Below are 20,113 nucleotides of genomic sequence, written 5' to 3' on the forward strand. Positions count from 1 at the left end.
CATAAAATGGCTGATTCAATAAAGCTGGATTTTGTTCCGCTTTTTGATGATTTGATTCATTAAAGTGGTTGATTTAAATAACTAGATTCAATTAACTGGCACTGGCGTCCACTGTATTTCGGACATTGCAAAATGGACGAACCCCACTTTACTTTTATTTTTGTTTTATGCATTAAATATCACACAATGTCTGCTAGATTTGTACTTTTTTTACATTTGCAAATCCAAGACAAAAATTCCTTTTGCTTTCAACATTGGATAGATTTTAATACTTACTTTTTGCTTCAACTTTTTAATTTCTTCACCTGCCTCTTCATAGTATTAATTTTCTGCATTTTTTAGTGTTTCAGCCTAAATATCCACCTAATGATGTGTTGTTGAGCTGGTAACTGATACTTTGAGATTTTCACTGCTGAAGAGCTCAATCTCAAATCAGATATTTAGCTTCATTTGTCTTTTTTGTTTTAATTCTATTCCTGTTATTTTATGTTAATGTTTTCGGTTTGGTATGTTACTTAATCTTTGTTTACCAATACTTGATGATTACTTGATGCATTATGGTGTAACTTTGAAAATATTATGATTTATTAATGTTCTTTATATAGCAATATTTAGCATGCAGAAGTGCCAAGTTTAGTTGAAAGCTTTCATTAACCAAACTTTGAAAACTGTTAATTCCCAAGGGGATGGGGAGGAGGGGTCTCATTAAGACTTTGTAATGACTTTGAAAAAAAATCATGACAAAATATTACAAAAGTATCAGGACAAAAATCTGGACACTTTTAATCTTTCTTAATTTGTGCAGCGTACATACATACAGATACATGTATACTGCCGTGAGCAGGTAAAGGACAGTAACTGCAGTTGCAGTACATGTTCTATGTCCTACTATAGTATTACAAGTTAATCTGCTTTTATTTTTATTTATTTATTTATTTATTGAATAAATTGCTTGTGCATCTTCAGAGTTACAAGCTTTTGTCTACTCTGATAATGCATAGCAGTGTTCATTTTTGCCAGTTAAAACCTTAAAATAGAATACAGAAGATATGTTTAGGGTAAAATTTTAGCTATCTACATGATTTCTGCCAAGAGTAAAGAACTACAGTAAATTATCCTTCTTGCTACTGAAAATTTCATTAAGATTGGCATCTTAGAATTTACATGCAAAAAAAGTAAAAATAAAATTAATAAATAAAACGATAGCACAAAACATAGTAAAACTTACATCTAGAAAATTAAAAGAATTTTAGAAACATTTGAAAACAATTGATCAATTCATAAAAAGTAGTCAAAAACTTTGTACTGCATAGTGAATAAAATATGACAACGTATATAAAGTACAAATTCAAAATGAAAAAAGGTTAAAAAACCAGCAAACAGCTGTTTCGGCACTCTAAAATACAAGTGCCATCATCAGTGCAATTAAAAACGAGGACAGGTTCAACCTGACTAAAACACAGTCGAGGCGAACATTGGAATGAGAGACGAGTTGTAAAAGATATGAGAGCAGTACCGGAAACGATGACGTCAAGGTTACGTCAGAACTACAGAGGACAGTTGCACTCAGGAGAAAACGTCACGGACAAAAAATAAATCAAATAACAGACTTTCAAAAATTAGAAAAATTATAAATCAATTTATCAAATTATAATTATATTATCAATCAAATATCAAATTATACAATTTGATTTTTACGTCAGGTACGTTGACGACATTTTTGTGCTTTTGGACTCGTCTGTCAGTGACCTTGATAACCTTTTATCCATCCTAAATACTATTGACCCACATATTCAATTTACTGTTGAATTGGAATCCGGAAATCATCTTTCTTTTCTTGATGTGTCCATCACTCGTCATAACAATATGTTTACAACTACTGTTTTCCGTAAACCCTTTGCTGTTTCTCTTCCCCCCCACAAGTTATCCGTTCACCCTCCTAAACAAAAATTGGCTGCTTTTAGATCTTTTATTTACCGTGCTTTAGCCATTTGTTCAAATTCCAACTTACTTTCATCAGAACTGAATTACCTACGAGGTATTGCGGTTGATCGGGGATTCACATCAGATATTATTGATACCATTTATATGAAGCTATGTAGCTCAGCTAACAAAAATCAAAACTTGCTCCTGTGAACTATTCGAGTTCCGTTGTCTTACCCTTTTTTCCTAAAATCAGTCTACAAATTGCCAAAATCTTAAAAAAGTTTCATTTTTCCGTCACTTTTTCTCCTGTTAATAAATTAAAATTTTCACAACTTAAACACCCTGTTCAGAACCTTGACAAATGGGGCATTTATAGTGTTTCCTGCCAGTGCAAATTGGCCTACATTGGGCAGACTCGACGATCCCTCAAATTCCGGATTAAAGAACACGAAAATTACGTCAAAAAACAGGATCTCAAACGCTCCTCTATTGCTCAACATTGTTGGTCTTGTGGCCATAATTTTATTTTTTCTTCCGCCAAAGTTATTCACGAGTGTTCGTCCATTCATGATTTAGATTTTTGGGAGTCATATTACATATGGAAAAATGCTAATTTAATCGTCAATGATTTGTCTAGCACTCCCCCTTTTCCTAATGTTTGGAAGTCTGTTATTTGATTAATTTTTTGTCCGTGACGTTTTCTCCTGAGTGCAACTGTCCTCTGTAGTTCTGACGTAACCTTGACGTCATCGTTTCCGGTACTGCTCTCATATCTTTTACAACTCGTCTCTCATTCCAATGTTCGCCTCGACTGTGTTTTAGTCGGGTTGAACCTGTCTTCGTTTTTAATTGCACTGATGATGGCACTTGTATTTTTGAGTGCCGAAACAGCTGTTTGCTGGTTTTTTAACCTTTTTTCATTTTGAATTTGTACTTTATATACGTTGTCATATTTTATTCAATTGATCAATTGTATAAGTGTTAATATAGTCAAAAATAAGACACAGAAAGAATAATAAAAAATAAAAAAATCTGTGCCTCTCATGACAAAATCATACTTATATAATATTTAAACTTACTTAATTGGTTTGCCTCGAATTTCTGCCATTATATTACTTTCACCACCCAAATACTCATAACACAAACTTAAGAAATTGTATATTACAAAAGCTGGAAAAGAAAAAGATACATTTATAATTTTCTATTTTACTTTCACCATTTAAAACAAAGAGAAAACAAAGAAAATTATTAATAATTTTAAATTATTAACAAATACAATTTTTTACTTATTAATAATTAAATTAATGAATAAATAATTTCATGTTGACATTACAAACTTTTCTATAAAGTAGCTATTAAATTAAAATTATACTCATTTGCTCAGATATTGTTTTATTCCAAAAAAGTTTAAAAAAAATAAACATTAAAATTATTGACTTTTAATTCTTAATCTGTAAAACTCAGTAGGAAAAAAAAAAGATTTATATAATTTCCTTTTATCAAAATTAATTTTTTAACAAATGAAACTCTAGTTTTCCTACTACTTTTCACTCTAATTTGACTTAGCGTCCACATGGAAAATATGTACATTGTATTTACAAAATGTTAACATAGGATTAAAAAAGGTATTAAAAAAATTTAGTATGCAAACAACTTTGTTTCAAAAAATACCTGAAAAATGACAATGATTATCAACAGGTCCTTTCACAGTATTTGATTTCAGAACATGACAAAAAAAAAAAAAAAAAAAACTCTATATATAAGCTGTGTGTTGCATATCATATTAAAGCTTACAGAGTGACTCATTAGAATTTATCAATAAAACAATTTTATTTTCATTGCAAAGAAAAGCTATAGCTCCTTGTTGGTGCACTTATGAAAAAAAAAAAAAATGGTTACAAGACATTTTAGTTGCTGCAGTAACACAAAAATATTAAGTTTAGAATAAAAATTCTAACATGATATTCAAACTTCTTCAGTATTAATATCATATTGAAATTACATTAAAAAATTAGCTTGTATTTTGAGATCTTGAATTCAAATTATGTTTTTGGCAATCTCGAATTGCAATAGTACCCTACTCATTGGGTTTCTTGTTTCTACTAATGGCTTTCATCGCAAACATAATTTGAATTCATCAAAATTCAAGTGAATGCCAGGGACTGGATGCTGGATATTGTGTGCTGAATACTGTTTTCGCGCAAAAAGGATTGTGTTAGGTCGAGAAAGTCGTTAATAAATAATTTCATTCTGAGGTACAAGGACACCTGCATTATAAGCAAAGAAAAATAAGAGCAAAGGATGAACAGCATTCAAGGGTCAAGTGGAAACAATAAGCAATTTGTGAGTGCTCAATAAAATGAAGGCATTCAGCTATTAATTATAATTAAATACATTGTTTCAGTCACACGCATAACAATTTAAGACATCTTTTCAAAAATATATTAATAATAATTGTTAGGTTTTGTGTTAGGATTTCACAAATGTGTGGATTTGCAGATGGTAATGAAAAATATTAATGTATGACTTAATGATTACTTTTTAAATATTATTTTAATTTTCTAGTGCAACATCTTTTGGCACTATATTAATCATTTTTACGAGTTATAACAGTCCTCATCCATCATGTAATAATTAAATAAACTAGGAGGGAATAACATTGTAAGCCAAATATGTTTTGAGGTTATAAGGAACCCATTTTCAAAGAGAAAAAAAAAGTTGTTTTACAATTTATTTTGACACAAAGGCAGAATGGTTTACTTCTTAAAATGTCATAAGTAAACACAAAGAGGTGTTCATTCATTTTCATTTAAATAATTGTTTGAAAATATATATATATATATATATATATATATATATATATATATATATTTTTTTTTTTTTTTTTTTTTTTTTTTTTTTTTTTTTTTTGTATTTTAAGATAATTTTGAGCAAAACAAAAATGTTTAAAAAATATATAAAGCTCTATAATTAAATGTAAAAAATGATTTTTAAATCTAGTCTATTTTTAGAAGCTTGGTTCACACTAAACAGTATGAAATAAAATAAGTGTACGATTTCTTGATTAAAACACTAAAAAATTGCAGCTATACAATTTGTTTAATATTTGTAATTCTGATTGCTTAATTTTATATATATATGTATATATATATATATATATATATATATATATATATATATATATATATATATATATATATATATATATATATTAATTAAAAAATTGAGGCAAAAAGAAATAAGTGGTGTACAGCGTTTTATAAACAGATTTTACTATACCTCCTCTATTTATCTTCCTCTCAATTTTTAATTTAAATTTTATTGGCTGCTTTAGAATTACACTAAATATAAGGTATTGTGATTAACTGCAGTGTTTTAGTGTTTTAATCAAGAAATCATTCACTCATTTTATTTCATAATTTTAAGTGAGCCAAATAAATGGAAACTATATTTAGATTTATTCTTCTAAAATCTTCACACCATAAAGTTTTTTCTCCTCTTTTTCATTTTCTTTCATTGCTGACATTCTTTAGAAGTTTCTCTTTGAAGTTTATTTTTCATTTGAATAAAGTGGCAGGTATGTTTTAAAATATTTGAACTATTAACAAATTTTGCAACCTTTCTTTTTCCAAAATGCAGTCATGCGAGTCAAACGAGCTCCTAAAACATTTCAGTAAGGAAAACATCTATAAAATATACGTTAAAAAAATCTATATAAAAGGCTTAGATACTATTGTATTTTATAATATTTTTATACTCGTAGAAGGCTTATCTCAGTCTACTTAATAGTAACATATAGCCATCTATTAATAAGATGAAACACAAACACACTTACGTGCTATCACGAGCAAGGAAAATGCTCAAAACCTATAATGCATAGGTTCAGTCATGAAATTAGTTCATTTACAAAATTAACTTTATACTTACTACTATTTTTGTTTCTTTTTTTTGGGGGGGGGGAAGGGGAGGGGCAATCTAAAATGAGAAACCAAAAGCGGACAAAAACCAGAAGCCAAATGCAGGGATTATGACGGAAAAAGTATGTTTAGAAAAAGTCCTCAAAAAGTAAAGAAAAAGTTTTCTTGCCATGTGCGATCGAAATCCTTTTTGCAAAACTTTATACCAGGGTCCCACCCTTCCCCCCAGGGCTGCCAATCAATTCTGGGAAAATTTCCCTGTATTTTTCCTGCAGAGGTTGAATTGTCTCCAGGGACTTACTCAACCAGTAAACCACATGCGTGGTAGGTACGGGGAACAATGAGGTGTAACGTAACGTATGAATATGCAGCATTACAAACCAGCGAACATAAAAATCTTGATAGTTTCATCATAGGGGGGAAAAATAAATAAGATGAAATAAAGAAAAAATCATTAAAACTGAAATAATAGCATGTGACATAATGTATTTAACTTTTCATACAAAAAAAAAAAAAGACTTGCCTTTACCATTCATTACTTGGACTAAATGACGAAAAATGCAAAAGCTAAGCAGAACAATAAATGCTGCTGACCAATTATGTTAACATAAAGTTCAAGATGTATGACAAAGAAAACATTAAATAATGCATGCATCTGTGATAGACATTTTAATGTTTAATTTGACAAAAAAAAATTTTTTTTTCGTTATTATTTTTTATTTTATCTATGAATTATTATTATTAATTTAGTTTTGGGTAGTTTATATATTCCGATATTGAGTTTTGCAGCTTCAATTTAAAAATAAATAAGTAAAATTCCCTGCACTTTCCAGGTGTTTAGGATTTTTTTTTTTTTTTTTGAAATTTTCTGTATTTTCCCCTTTAAAAAAAAAAAAAATCCCTGTTTCTTCAAGTATCTCTGTGGCATGGAAATCCTGCCCTCCCCCCCTCCCCTGATTATAATGAAGGTGAGATGCATAGATAAATACATTAGCCTGCATAAACATCCAGACAGAAGGAGAGATGCACAACTAGACAGTACGGTGTCAGGACAAAAATCTTACTTTACTGAAAAAAATTAACATTCTACAAATAGACCTTTTTCAGTTTATCTGAGATACATACACAATTACATAAGTGATTATTGATGTCTGTTCATACGAAATTAATGTAACTCAGGGTACTTACCCTCATACCAGTTTCGTACGCTGTCAAAATATACATAGTACATATCATGAAAGAACAACAAAGATAACCATGAATCAAAAGCATATATAGGCACAATGAAGAGGATTCGAACTATCCAGCGCTGCTCAGCAGGACTGGTGTAGTAACAAAGGTGCAAGTATATCTGGAAAACAAAAGAATTCATATTTTAATTTAAATAATACATTTTGTTTTATTCAGTGTAGATCATCATTTTTCAAATAATAAAATTCGAAAGCATGCTAATACAAGTAGATAGATTATTTTATGAATTCAATATCATAAAATTGGCTTAAAAACTTTAAAACTTCTGAAAATAAATGCATAAGAACAAAATGAATGGATGACAAAAGATCTAAAATATTGCATATGCATGTTTTAGAGAAATAAGGAACAGGGAGGAATTTTACATCAACAAGTTGAACAAATATCAAATAGAGAGGCGGACAAAAATGGATGGAATTCCACTGTCAACTTTTTTTTTTAATTCTGCAAATATCATCTGGATTAACAAGGTTCAATTGAGGTAGTGAGAAGCAAAGGGATGTAAGTGGACATTTTCAAGTTTCAAGAAAGACAACTATAAAGATAACGTTCTAGGTAGGTTTTCACTGAAATTTTTTTCTAAATCATGTTGTATAGCAGCAACGATCAAGGCTACTAGTATCATCTCTTGCCCCAAGACAGAGGACGGATTCACCTACCATTTGTGCTGGTTATCTCCAAATTTTTAATTTTGCCACTTACGTCCCTTTGCTTCTCACTGCCTCAATTATACTAATAGAATCTGTGAGCATCTGTCTACAACACTATATCCTCCAGACTGACAATGTCTCCCAGGGCGATAGAAGCACCATTGGATACAGGACATCCTTAAGAAGCCATTCGGTCCTGCTTCACTTCTTTAAACCTTTACGAGATATTAAATAGATAATAATGCCATTAAAACTACCAACTGCCACCCCGGATAGCTCCAAAACTGGCGAGACACAGTTACTGTTGTTGCTCAATTTGGCAAAGTATCGCCAAGTTACAAGTTAAAAAAAAAGGCAAGGAGAGGGCAACGCCTCCAAAATGCACTGCCAAAGGGGGGGGGGGCAGATGCTGCAGCACACGTAGATAAAATGAAAAGATTTCTGCGAACAAATTCTAACTGGAAAACTTTCTGCAAATAATTATTTTGCTTAACTCACCCTTGAATAAAGAATTAAATTTATATTCAAATATGAAAAAGACAAAAAAGAGTGCTTAAATCATTTAATTTTTACTTTCTTCTATATCGAATATATAGAAAAAGTATTGAATTCCTGCAAATTTTCTAATTTGGGCGGATTTGAACATTTTGAGGTGTGCCGAGTCCATTTCGACCATTTTTGGAAAATGTGTCTGTTTATGTGTGTCACGTATGTGCGTGACCAGTTTTTTGCGGCTGCTCTACAGCAAAAACTACCACATGAAATTGAACGAAATTTGGTACACATATGTGCCCCTATGTGAACTTGTGCAGTTGCTGATTCAATTTCGGTATCAATAGCTCAAACGGGGGTTGAACTATAGAACGTTTTTTGTCGTCAATTGTGACTGCTGTATCTCAAGAAATATTGAACGGAATTAAACAAGAATTTATCGAGAAGTAGCGCATAGAGGGTATAAGATATGATTCTATTTTGGCGTCAACAGCTGAAAAGAGGCTGGCGCAATCGAATGTTCTCTTTTTTTCATTGTGAGTGCCATATCTCAACAAGTAATGCTATGTTCTGGATGAAATTTGGATAAATGTGAATCCATACATAAACAGGCGTTGGTTCAATTTTGGCGCCAATCGCTCCATGGTGGGCTGATTTTTTTTTAAATTTTTTGTGTGAATAAAAATAGCTGTATAATTGCAACAATAAGATAAATCGTAATAGACTACCATCTGCCTATTTTGCATGATTTTAATTGTTGGAAAATGACTAGGAAAATTGCGATGATTTAAACTTTTTAACTCTTGCTATCTTGTGTTTGTTAACAAATAAATGTTTTTAATTATTTTAAACATGGCTTTTAAAATGATTTTCAATTTTCATTCTTTGCTCTGCTTTTGAGATCGGGAACTGGGATGGTCGTCAAGTTTTGGCGGGTGTAATTTTGTTTTTGTTGGGACTATTGCTTCCTTATCAAGCATTGGGAAGGATCAGAATTATAAGAAAGATACAGAAGAAAGTTTCGTGATGGCACAACATACTAGTTTTTTTTTTGCAATAGCATATAGTTTGTGCTTATTTTTTAACAAATGAAGAAAACTGTCAAAACCATTATTTTTTTCACACATGTGCTTTAAAAGGCTTTTGGAGAAAGGCTTTAACAGAAATAAACTGGGATTATTTTCAAAAATCCCTTAATTTTTTTTTTTTTAAATTAACGTTAACAATTTGAAAAAATATTTCTGTGGAACCAAAAATTTTTTTAAAACGGCGTTTGTACATTCGTCTATATTATGCAAGACTGTGCTGCAGGAGGCAGAGCCCCTTAGTAATACATTTGTATTCTGATTTAAAAAATTATTATACAGAAATGAACTAGTAAGATTTACTTGATAGCATGTCATTAGTAAAGCAGCCCAAACAAATACTCCAGAAATGGTCTGTGCAGCTATCGTCTGTAAGAATATAGGGGGAATAACAGTCTCATTGATGAATGACTTGTTGATTGCCGCTGGAGAAGAGTCTGTAATATCATTTTGAGGGAGAGGCAAAGACATGAAGTGACGCATAGGAGGTTGAATCATATTTTCTGTAATATTCATCCTGTAATATAAGGGAAACAATAATTAAAATTTATTCAGTGCAATACTTATTGCAAATGTACTAAGGAGAATAAAATGGATAGATATCATGTATACTATACAAACACTGAAAAATAAAAACAATAATAATTTGTTATGTTGAAAATAAAAGAAAAATAAAATAAGCAAACCAATTTTTAAAAAATACATAAAAGCACACACACACCAATATATAAGTATAATAATAAAATAAGACAACTTATAAATTGAATTATATTGAGAAGGTGGGGGTGGGGGGCAGAACTTTCAAAAGATCATCTTGAATATTTGTTCTCTTTTGATTAAATTTTTCAAACTTTATTCAGGGTACAAGAATAAGCTTGTCATTCTTTTAGCCATCTACAGCTGTAAATAAATTCATAAGTGAAGAAGCTTTACAAAAGCTGGCATAAATTACAAAATGTTTAACTTCAAAGGAGAGAATGATGCAGTGTAAGAATTAGCCAGTGCAATGTCACGCTGCACAACCAATAAATGTTAAAAATTCTATTTGAAACATGTGAAATATGTGTTCAGAGGCAGATCCAGGTTTTAATTTTGTGGTCTGCATATTATGAAAAAAAAAAAAAAGGAAATTTATGTGAACTTTTAACATAGTATATTTTTTGGACAGCAATGTCATTTTTCTTGTGAAAATTTTGTCATATCGCAGGGTTCGCGTTTACGCGCTATAGCGGGTTTTTTACGCAAATTCGCGGGAAAGGGACGCAACTTCCGCGAAAATTCGGGTCCTACGGACCCAGAACACCCAAAAGATAAAAACCAGAAAAAAAATTGTGGAAAATGCTGAAAATCTATCTAGTGAATGCTTTTAAGCTTCAATGACCAGGAGAATCAACAGAAAAGGATTAAAATGACCCTATCTCTGTATCAGCTATTCAAACACACCCCTACTGTTGACCAGTCAATGGAATTTTAGTGATAAGACTGGAGCTTACAGTGACCTCCTGGGCAGAGCTCAAGGAGCAAAATATTGCAAGTTCATAAATAGCCCATTGTACTGTATTCTAAAAATAAGTTCTCCCTCAACTTTTATCTTGGGGGAAATTCCTGAAAACAACAATAAAGATCAAAAGTAAGAGTGGTTTCAATGCAATCTTCAGGATTGATACAGGACAACTGAGTAGTAAAAGCTTATCTATTTTGCATTCACCTAACCAGACTTACTTTTGAAAATTATTATCTTGCATCCTCAATAAAAGGATGGGTGAAAAAAAAATGGCGAACATTTTCCCGATCGCGCAAAACACAAAGTTCTGAACTTAACATTTTTCTTCTTAAATTACTTATGAATATGAATTTTATACAAAAGCACTTGTTCATTTTCTAGTAATTCACCTATTTCTGAGGGGCTATTTTTATTTGGACTTGCAAAAGTCACGTATTAATCGATCGCGCCATTTTGAAAATGGCGAAATTTTAAAAGTAGCACCAAAGCCAACACAGATATTTTAAAAGATTCACATTGAAGTCAAATTTTCTAATTTAAAATTGCAAATGAGCAATTTTCATACTCATGTGAGAAAATGTTTCGTTTTTGCGATCGCGGTTTTTGCGTTGTGTTAATTCGCTTGCGATTTTTTTCTATTTCTATGAAATTGCCATTGATAATTGATGGGGGGGGGGGGGCTAGTTGCTTTTTTTCACCTAGAAAAATGTTCATGAAAGCAAAGGTTAAGGGAGTGCTTTCTGCTTGATCAATCAAAGGCATTTATTTTTTATTTCATGGTAAAATCCAACTTTAAAGTAAATTTTGAGTTTACCTCATTGTAACTGACTAAATAGTTTCTCAAATAACTAAATCTTGCAAATGTATTATTTGAACATATGATAATCACAGAAAAAAAGGGCAAAATTAACCAATTTAGTTTATTTCATACCTTTTTCAAATAACTATGTGGATAGTTTCTTTTCCCTAAGTATAAATAGTTGTATATTATTCAATTATGTGCTAAGATTTTCTGTTTAAAATTTAAGGGACTCATTTTTTCCGCCAAAGGACCCAAATCTATTTCATTAATGGGTCCTTGGGACCCAAGTTACGGATAGTTGAGCGCGAACACTGTATCGTGTACATAATGTTTAGCTATCACAAATCTAATCTGAAATCACTTTGGCTGAAATCCTTGACTACATTGGGAGTGACTTAGAAACTGGATGTTTTTTTACTGATGCTCAATGAGTTCAGACAAATTGATTGAGCTTAAAAGTAATGCAAGAACTGCTTTAACAAATAAAATTTTGTGAAAGGTCCAATTTGAGATATAACATTTCATGAAGTGGCTGCTTTTACAATACAGAATTTTGAGAAGGGGCTGCAAAGCAGACCCAATTTGTGCCTGAGTCAACTCTCGGTGTTCTTTTCAGACTAAGCATACAAATAAGGGATGCACCGGATATCCGGCAACTATCCGGTATCCGGCTGATTTTTTAACTATCCGGAACTATGAGGTATCCGATCCGACAAGCCACTCCGGATCCGGATATCCGAGCAGTTATCCGGTAAAAATGTGAGAGATATCCGGGGTTGATGTGGGGTTATCCAGTACGAAATGAGGGTTTAATTTTGAATTTACTTTTGCAAAAATTCCAGTTAAAGCTTTCACTGTTTCATAAACTTTTCGATGATGCTTTCTCTTTTAATTGCAACAATGAAATAACAGCTATAAGTTATTGCTTCATTTTCTTCTTTCTATTTTTTAATTGTACAGTATAATTTTTTATAATATATTTAAGAATTTAATTTGTATTTTTTAAGAATGTGTATTTTTATTTTTTCTAGAATTCAAGTAAAATTTAAGTTTATTGTTCAAATATAAATTTATAAATTCATTTAAGAAAGATTGAACATGTTTAGCATATTTTTTAATATTATATATGGGTCATTCCATGTCAATTCAACCAAAAAAAATGGCATTTTGACACCCACCGACACGGATTTTGATAAAACTTGGTGAGTTTAGTCCTTTAATGCAGAAAAGTATCCACATCAATTTTTTCTTCTCAATCTGCTTTAGTTTTCATTTTACAGCCAGTCGAAATTTTGAAGTTTACGTATTTTCCAAACTATGACGATTCTGCTCGTTGATTGAAAATAATTTGTATTTCATTTATTTTTCAGCCAATTTTTATAAAAATTTACAGTAATATTAATGAAAGTATGAGGATTTCAGAAAAAAATATAAAAAGATTCTAAGTAGTATTTTAAAAGTAGAAAAAAATTATTTTCGTAATTTTTTTTCTAAAAGTATGAAATACGTTAAAGTCAATATCAACCAAAGGGAATATGATAATCAAAAAAGTTCTTTTTTCCTGATGATATTAGATGTGTGTTCTGCCATTAAAAAAATAAAATTAATGGCTTTTTCAGTTCTTTATATTTTTAGCTTAAAAATATATCTGCTTCATTGTTTTTTTTTTTTTCAATTTTATTTTTTTATTTATTTTCCCACACTATTATCAAAAAATGAATGTATTCAAAAATATAAATATCTCAATAATTTGCACATGAAATACTCTTAATTTTTATTTTAGTCAAAAAAATACTATTTTTTTACAAATTTCATTACATAGTGCACTAGTGCAACCAGAAATACCTTGTGGAGGGAGTTTTTGGACCACAAATCCCTACTGGAAGGGTTTTGTTGGATCAGTAATACCTTCTGGAGGGGTTTTTTGATCAACAATACTTTCTGAAGGGGATTTCTTGATCAAAAGTATCTTCTGAAAGAGGATTTTTTCATCAAAACAGTCCTTTCATATGCATAAACTATTATACTATTATACGCATGTATGTTAAAACCAATGCCTTGGGGGTTGGAGGTTCAAACCCCCCCCCCCCCCCCCCCTTCGCTGCACCACTGACACAGTGGCCTATTTAAAAGTGCTCTCTTCTCATCTTTCTTCCAGCCTGTGAAATGTTCTGCTACTTCAAAAGTGAAACACAAATTCTTCTTCATCTACACGTTTCCCAACCAGTGGTTTGCGAACCCCTAGGGCTTCGTGAGGGCTGAGGGGTAGAACGGGGGCTCTCAAAAATACTATTGTGATGGCGGAAGTTTATAATTCATGTGCTGTTTACTCATCATTTATTCATTTGTCTCTTGCAAGGCCAAGTTCCATAGAGTGCTGAAGAAGTTAAACTTATGGGTACAGGGTATATGAAGTTGAAAGCATATAAATACTTTCGTTTTCTCAGTAGCTTTTGATCGGAAAATTCGATTAAACTTAATGGAAACAGTACAAAGAGCATATGCAAACGCCTGCTTCACTATTAAAGTGGGACAAGGAGTTGCAACAATTTCCTATGACCTTTTAGTGATGAAAAAGAGAAGGAATGATTGGCAACCCAAAAATACATCAGGGATGGGGGAAAATATTTTTACTTAAGATCAATTTTCTGGGTGAAACTTGCTACAGTGTGAATTACACAGTTAAAAAAAAAAATCAAAGGAATAAACTATGCAACTTGCTTTGTGGTGCATGTAAAAAAGGAGTTCATGAAATTTGTTCAGATTGAGTTTCTCTTAACAAGTGGGCATACAAATATGTTTGTTGATAAAAAAATACCCTTTTTTTAAATATCTGGTTATTAAAGCAGTTCTATTGTTTTTCAAAAATAAAAGAAAATTCTTAAGCACTCAAACTCGAAATTGCAGTCAAATGATAATTATGCGCCGTATATTCCTACCAAACAGCTAGACTCATAATCCTGTACAAGAAGTTATAAATTTAAAGGCTGTTCTAGTTTTATTGCAAGAAAAAGGATCATATTGTTAAACTGAGAGTTTCTAAAAGGTATTTTCTGAAACTATTCCTTAATTGCCATCTGATTCAATGTTACAAATAAGTATACTGTTAAGTCAGAAAAAAACTTTTTCTTAAAATTTGATATTCCCTTTTGATCAATGTTTCAAGGAGCAAAAGGATTTTCCCACACACATAGAAGCAAATTAAATGCTGAACATAAAGACTGAAACTGACAGATATTCGAGTTAAACTTTGAGATACTTTAATTCCACAACTACTGTAGTAAGTTGCATTTAGATGTTCTGTGTGCTTAGAGCTGCTTATGTTTACCTAAATGGAAGATAAATGTAGTGTGGGAGAGTTGACATTAACTCACTGTCACAAATTTAGTCATGGAGCACACAAGTTATAAAAAACGTTTTGTCTGAATGATTTGTCTGAAGATGAACAAATTTTCCTAAAGCTACGAACTGAATCAGAACAAGAATTCAAACTATTTGTCTGCATCACAAAATATTTCTGAAAAAGTTTGAATTTCTGCATAAGGTAATAAAACATTAATCATCATACTTCATAAAGTTGGAAAAACATTGAAGTGGAATCAATATTTCAGAGAAAAAGTAAATAAAAAATATCTTGTAAATAATAGGAATAACAGGCTGGTTTGATAGATGCTGAATGTTTGATAAAATAATACATTAAAAATTGTTTGTAGGCTCTTTATTCTAGCAAATAATACAGCTATGTAAACAAATTGGGTAGTGAAAATTTTTCAAAAATATTTTGTTTTAAATATATACATACCTAAAAAGAAATGTAATAGCCATTAATTTTATTTTTTTAAATGGCAGAACACACTTTTAAGATTCTCCCAAAGGCATTGGTTTTAACATATATGTGTATTCTAATACAGTAGTTTCTGCATATGAAAGGACTGTTTTGATGAAAAAAATCCCCTTTCAGAAGATATTTTTGATCAAGGAATTGCCTCAGAAGGAATTGTTAATCAAAAAACCCCTTTCAGAAGGTATTTTTGGTTCAAAAACCCCTTTCAGAAGGTATTTTTGGTTCAAAAACCCCTTCCAGTAGGTATTTTTGGTCCAAAAACCCCCTCCAGAAGGTATTTCTGGCTGCACTAGTGTACTATGTAATGAAATTTGTAAAAAAAAAATAGCATTTTTGTGATTAAAATAAAAATTAAGGGTATTTCATGTGCAAATTATTGAGATATATATTTTTAAATACATTTAGTTTTTGATAGTAGTGTGGGAAAATAAATAAATAAATAAATAAAATTAAAAGAAAAAGAAAACCAATGAAGCAGATATATTTTTAAGCTAAAAATATAAAGAACTGAAAAAGCCATTAATTTTATTTCTTTTAATGACAGAACACACATCTAAGATCATCAGGAAAAAAGAATTTTTTTGATTATCATATTCCCTTTGGTTGATTTTGACTTTAACGTATTTCATACTTTTAGAAAAAAAAATTAAGAAAATAATTTTTTTTCTACTTTTAAAATATTACTTAAAATTTTTTTAGATTTTTTTCTGAAATCCTTATATTTTCATTACTATTACTGTAAATTTTCATAAAAATTGGCTGAAAAATAAATGAAATAGAAATTATTTTCAATCAACGTGCAGAATCGTCATAGTTTGGAAAATACGAAAAATTCAAAATTTTGACTGGCTGTAAAATGAAAACTAAAGAGAATTGAGAAAAAAAAATAATGTGGATACTTTTCTACATTAAAGGACTAAACTCACCAAGTTTCATCAAAATCTGAGTTGGTGGGTGTCATGGCTTGGTTGAATTGATGTGGAATGACCCATATAAGATGTTAATTGGCATCATTAAGAATGTGTAACTTTATTTTTTGGAATTTAGTAAAATTTCAAGTTGATTATTTAAGATTTGGTTTATTAATTTATTTTTAAAAGCGTGAACATGTTTAACACGACTCTTAATAGTTTGTTTAAAATGTTAATTTGCATCATTTACGAATGTGAATCTTTATTTTCTGAAATTAAAGTGAAATTTTCAGTTGATTATTTAAGTATAATTTTATTTATGTTTAAAAAAATTGTTAACAAGTTGAGAATGACTTTTAATAATTAATTTAAGATATTAATTTGCATTTTTTAATAATGTGAATCGTTATTTTCTGGAATTAAAGGGAAATTTTAAGTTGATTATTTAAGCGTAAGTTTATTAATTTGTTTTTAAAAAGTGAACGCGTTGAGAATGACTCTTAATACTGTATTTAAGATGTTAATTTGCATCTTTTAAGAGAGTGAATCTTTGTTTTCTGGAATTAAAGTAAAATTTTCAGTTGATTACTTTAGCATAAGTTTATTAATCTGTTAACTGGAGTGCCCACCTAGGGGGGGATGTTTTAGGGGCATTTTCCTCTCTTTTGGGGGGCTTTCTATTTGGGGGGGGGGTATTTATGGTTTTTAGGGGGTGGGCCCTTGCTCTTAGGGGGGGGGCACCCCTGTATTTAAGATGCTAATTTGCATCTTTAGAGAAAATGTACCTTTATTTCTGGAATTAAAGTAAAATTTTAAGTTTATTATTTAAGTTTATTTATTTATTTTTTGAGTCAAACTGGCCCTGTTTTAATATTGTTACAAATTCTGTAAATAGTAATTATTGTAGTAACGTAACCTGTAAATAGTTTCCCGTAATGAATATACAACCCCTTTTTCATATGGCTAAAATATACGACCCCTATTCCCTTTTTGTTCATTGATAAAATTTGATAACGGTCAACGCATTTCGAGAAGCGTGTGGAATATTTGAGAAAATTCTTTTCGGTGTATTTAAGCCGTTAGCGATGGATAAACAGTTGAGTTTCGTTTGATATTTCGAACCGAGAGGATTTTTGCTCTGTTTATAGCGAGGCATTTCGCTGTGTTGTTTTCGTATTTGGAAGTAAATACGTGTGTAAACGTTGAGTTTACGGTGTTGTGTGATAATTGCTTAATTGCTGATGAATAATTTGGCAGTTGTTGAAGATCTTTCCTGTACATAGTGTAAATAAATTTCCTGTGTTTTTATCAAGAACTGTGTCTTCATTTCAAGAAAGTGGAAGTCGCACCGAATCCGTTACAATATTTTCTTTTTTAACTTGTATGTTAGAAAAATTTTACACGTGTGTAATAAAAATGATTTCAAAGTTTTATTTTTTTATTTCTAAATTGGAAACAAGAAAATGTATTACTTTATGATGAAGTTTAAAAAAATTTCTACATGTCATGCAAATCTAATAACAAATACAACTCATTATACGACCTTTAAGATTTCAACTATGAATAATTAAAAGTTTAAACCATGTGTACATTACATACAGAATTAACTTTTGCCGAAACTTTCTCTCTTTCGAAAAAATCTGTCAAAATAAAACAATATTTTAATGTTTCGTTTTATATATAGCACAATTCCTAAATTAAAATATAGAGGCTCTAAAAAAAGTACATTTGAATGTACTTAACATGTTTTTAAAGAAATGATATATGGAACAAGTTTGATTTATTGTTTTGAAACGGCGTTGTAGAAAAATATGCGAACATGCAATGCAATCGAAATGCTGGATATCCGAATCCGGCAGGTAAGGGGGCATCGGATATCCGGTAAAATCACTATCCGGTGCATCCCTAATACAAATCTCCCATCAATTTAAAGTCTAACGAATCTAGGATTAAAACAAATTCCGTGTGAAGAATCTAATCTGTAAATGGACACAACTCACTAAAACAAGGGTTTTTAAACTTTTACGACTAGTGGCACCTAGCTATATAAACATATCAAAATTCCCTCTGAGGTTTGGAAGCTTTATTGAAACAAATATATTACCGACAGAGCCAATGCTGACTTTACTAGACATAGACACAAAACAAGTGTTGTTTACGAAGTGTTCGATACATAGACCTTAACTATTTTGGCAGATATCAAGTCTAAAGTCTAATTCTTGTTTCACTCACTACTACACATCACAATCAATCTTTGAAAATGCAATTGTGATCTTTTGGCATAAATCTTGCAAACCACATGCCCCAAGGGGAACAAACTCACAATCTTTGATGTAACGATGCTAAAAAAATCGCTTGGAGTTAGGTCCGGAGCAGGGCTGTGCTGTCCCTATGTGCGCCGAATATAAAGGCGCCGAACTTCACAGAAAAAAAAAAAAAGCTCCAAATGAAGGAAAAAATCTCCAATCAAAAAAATAAAATTGAACTTCTTATTACATCTAAAATGATGGAGGTGAAATTATGCTACTCTTTTAAACAAGCAATCCATCTAAAGTGAAAATTATTGCCTTGTTGTGTGAAAACAACGCTATTCAAAATGTTTAAGCAAGTTAAAATGTTTTCTGAAAGATGTACCCACAGCTGTGGTAAAGCTTTCAATCATATGCTCACAGATATAGTGAAGATGAAGAACTAGCATTTTCTTTTGATGTTGATGTAATTTTTAATTGCTTACAAAAATTAAAATTTAAGACCTTGATAAATAAAAAATTTAAAAAAAATTCTTCCGACAATGATGATCAACCTATTGAGAACAATGAAGCAAACTTTAAGTAAATTGCTTCTTTGGAATGTTAGATCTTGCAATTTCGGCATAAGGTGAAAGATTCAATCTACTATCTCCTTATTCAGAAGTTTTTAAATTTTTGTGAAATGTTTCCAACTTAAACAAATATTCGAAACAAGAACAACTCACATTATGTAAAAAATTGGAACAAACATTATTTGGTAAAAATTAAAACGACATAGGTAATAAAGATCTCAATGCATGAGTTAATTTTAATTATTGTAAAATTTTGGAGAAAATTTAATATTGCAGATGAAAACTCTGAGCTAAATGGTAAACAATTTAACTCACTCCATTCCAAACATTTATATTGCTTTGCTCATTTTATTAAAAACTCCAGTCTCAGTAGCTACAGCAGAGAACTTTCAAAACTAAAAATAATCCGAGACCGGGATTTACAAAAATTAGACATAGGTTTACTTATGAATCAATTGGCTAAAAACAAAGCTATAAAATTGGCTAAAATCAAACTTTTATGTAAAGCTATTGTCGCATACGTCACACTTGTGCCTATTGCGCATGTGCCAATTGTATCTCTACACAGTCGGCGGTTACCGCCCGCGTAGTATGTGATCGTCCGTAGCTTAATAAACATGTCTGGTTTGTATCCGCCTCGAGTCATTGTATTACGCACATCGCTACATGGTGTCAGAAGTAATAATTAAAATAAAAAAATGACACAGCAAGAGGCAGGAATGAGTGGTTTAAAACCACCGATGTCGCTCAAAATTCGCCAAGATAATATGGCAGATGTTTGGAATGACTTCAAGCAACAGTTTCAATGGTATTCCGTAGCTTCTAATCTGAAAGCAAAACCAGCAGAAGTTCAAGCGGCGGTGCTTATGACAACAATAGGTCATGAAGCGATAAGTATATTTAATACTTT

At 30.8% G+C, this 20,113-nt stretch overlaps 1 protein-coding gene across 1 annotated transcript in view; it reads right to left on the reverse strand.

Annotated features, from left to right (window-relative positions):
- The window catches only part of LOC129217635 (transmembrane protein 184B-like), a 41,390-nt gene that overhangs the window by 15,582 nt on the left and 5,695 nt on the right, over nt 1–20,113 (reverse strand). The window contains exons 2-4 of the mRNA XM_054851965.1: nt 9,625–9,838; nt 7,032–7,194; nt 3,006–3,096 (exon numbers count right to left, since the gene is read on the reverse strand). Of these exons, the coding sequence (XP_054707940.1) occupies nt 3,006–3,096; nt 7,032–7,194; nt 9,625–9,837 (467 nt within the window). The 5' untranslated portion in view covers nt 9,838. The remainder of the gene's footprint in view (nt 1–3,005; nt 3,097–7,031; nt 7,195–9,624; nt 9,839–20,113) is intronic.

This window comes from Uloborus diversus, chromosome 2 (genome assembly GCF_026930045.1).
Source record: "Uloborus diversus isolate 005 chromosome 2, Udiv.v.3.1, whole genome shotgun sequence".
Classification (NCBI taxonomy): Eukaryota; Metazoa; Arthropoda; class Arachnida; order Araneae; family Uloboridae; genus Uloborus; species Uloborus diversus.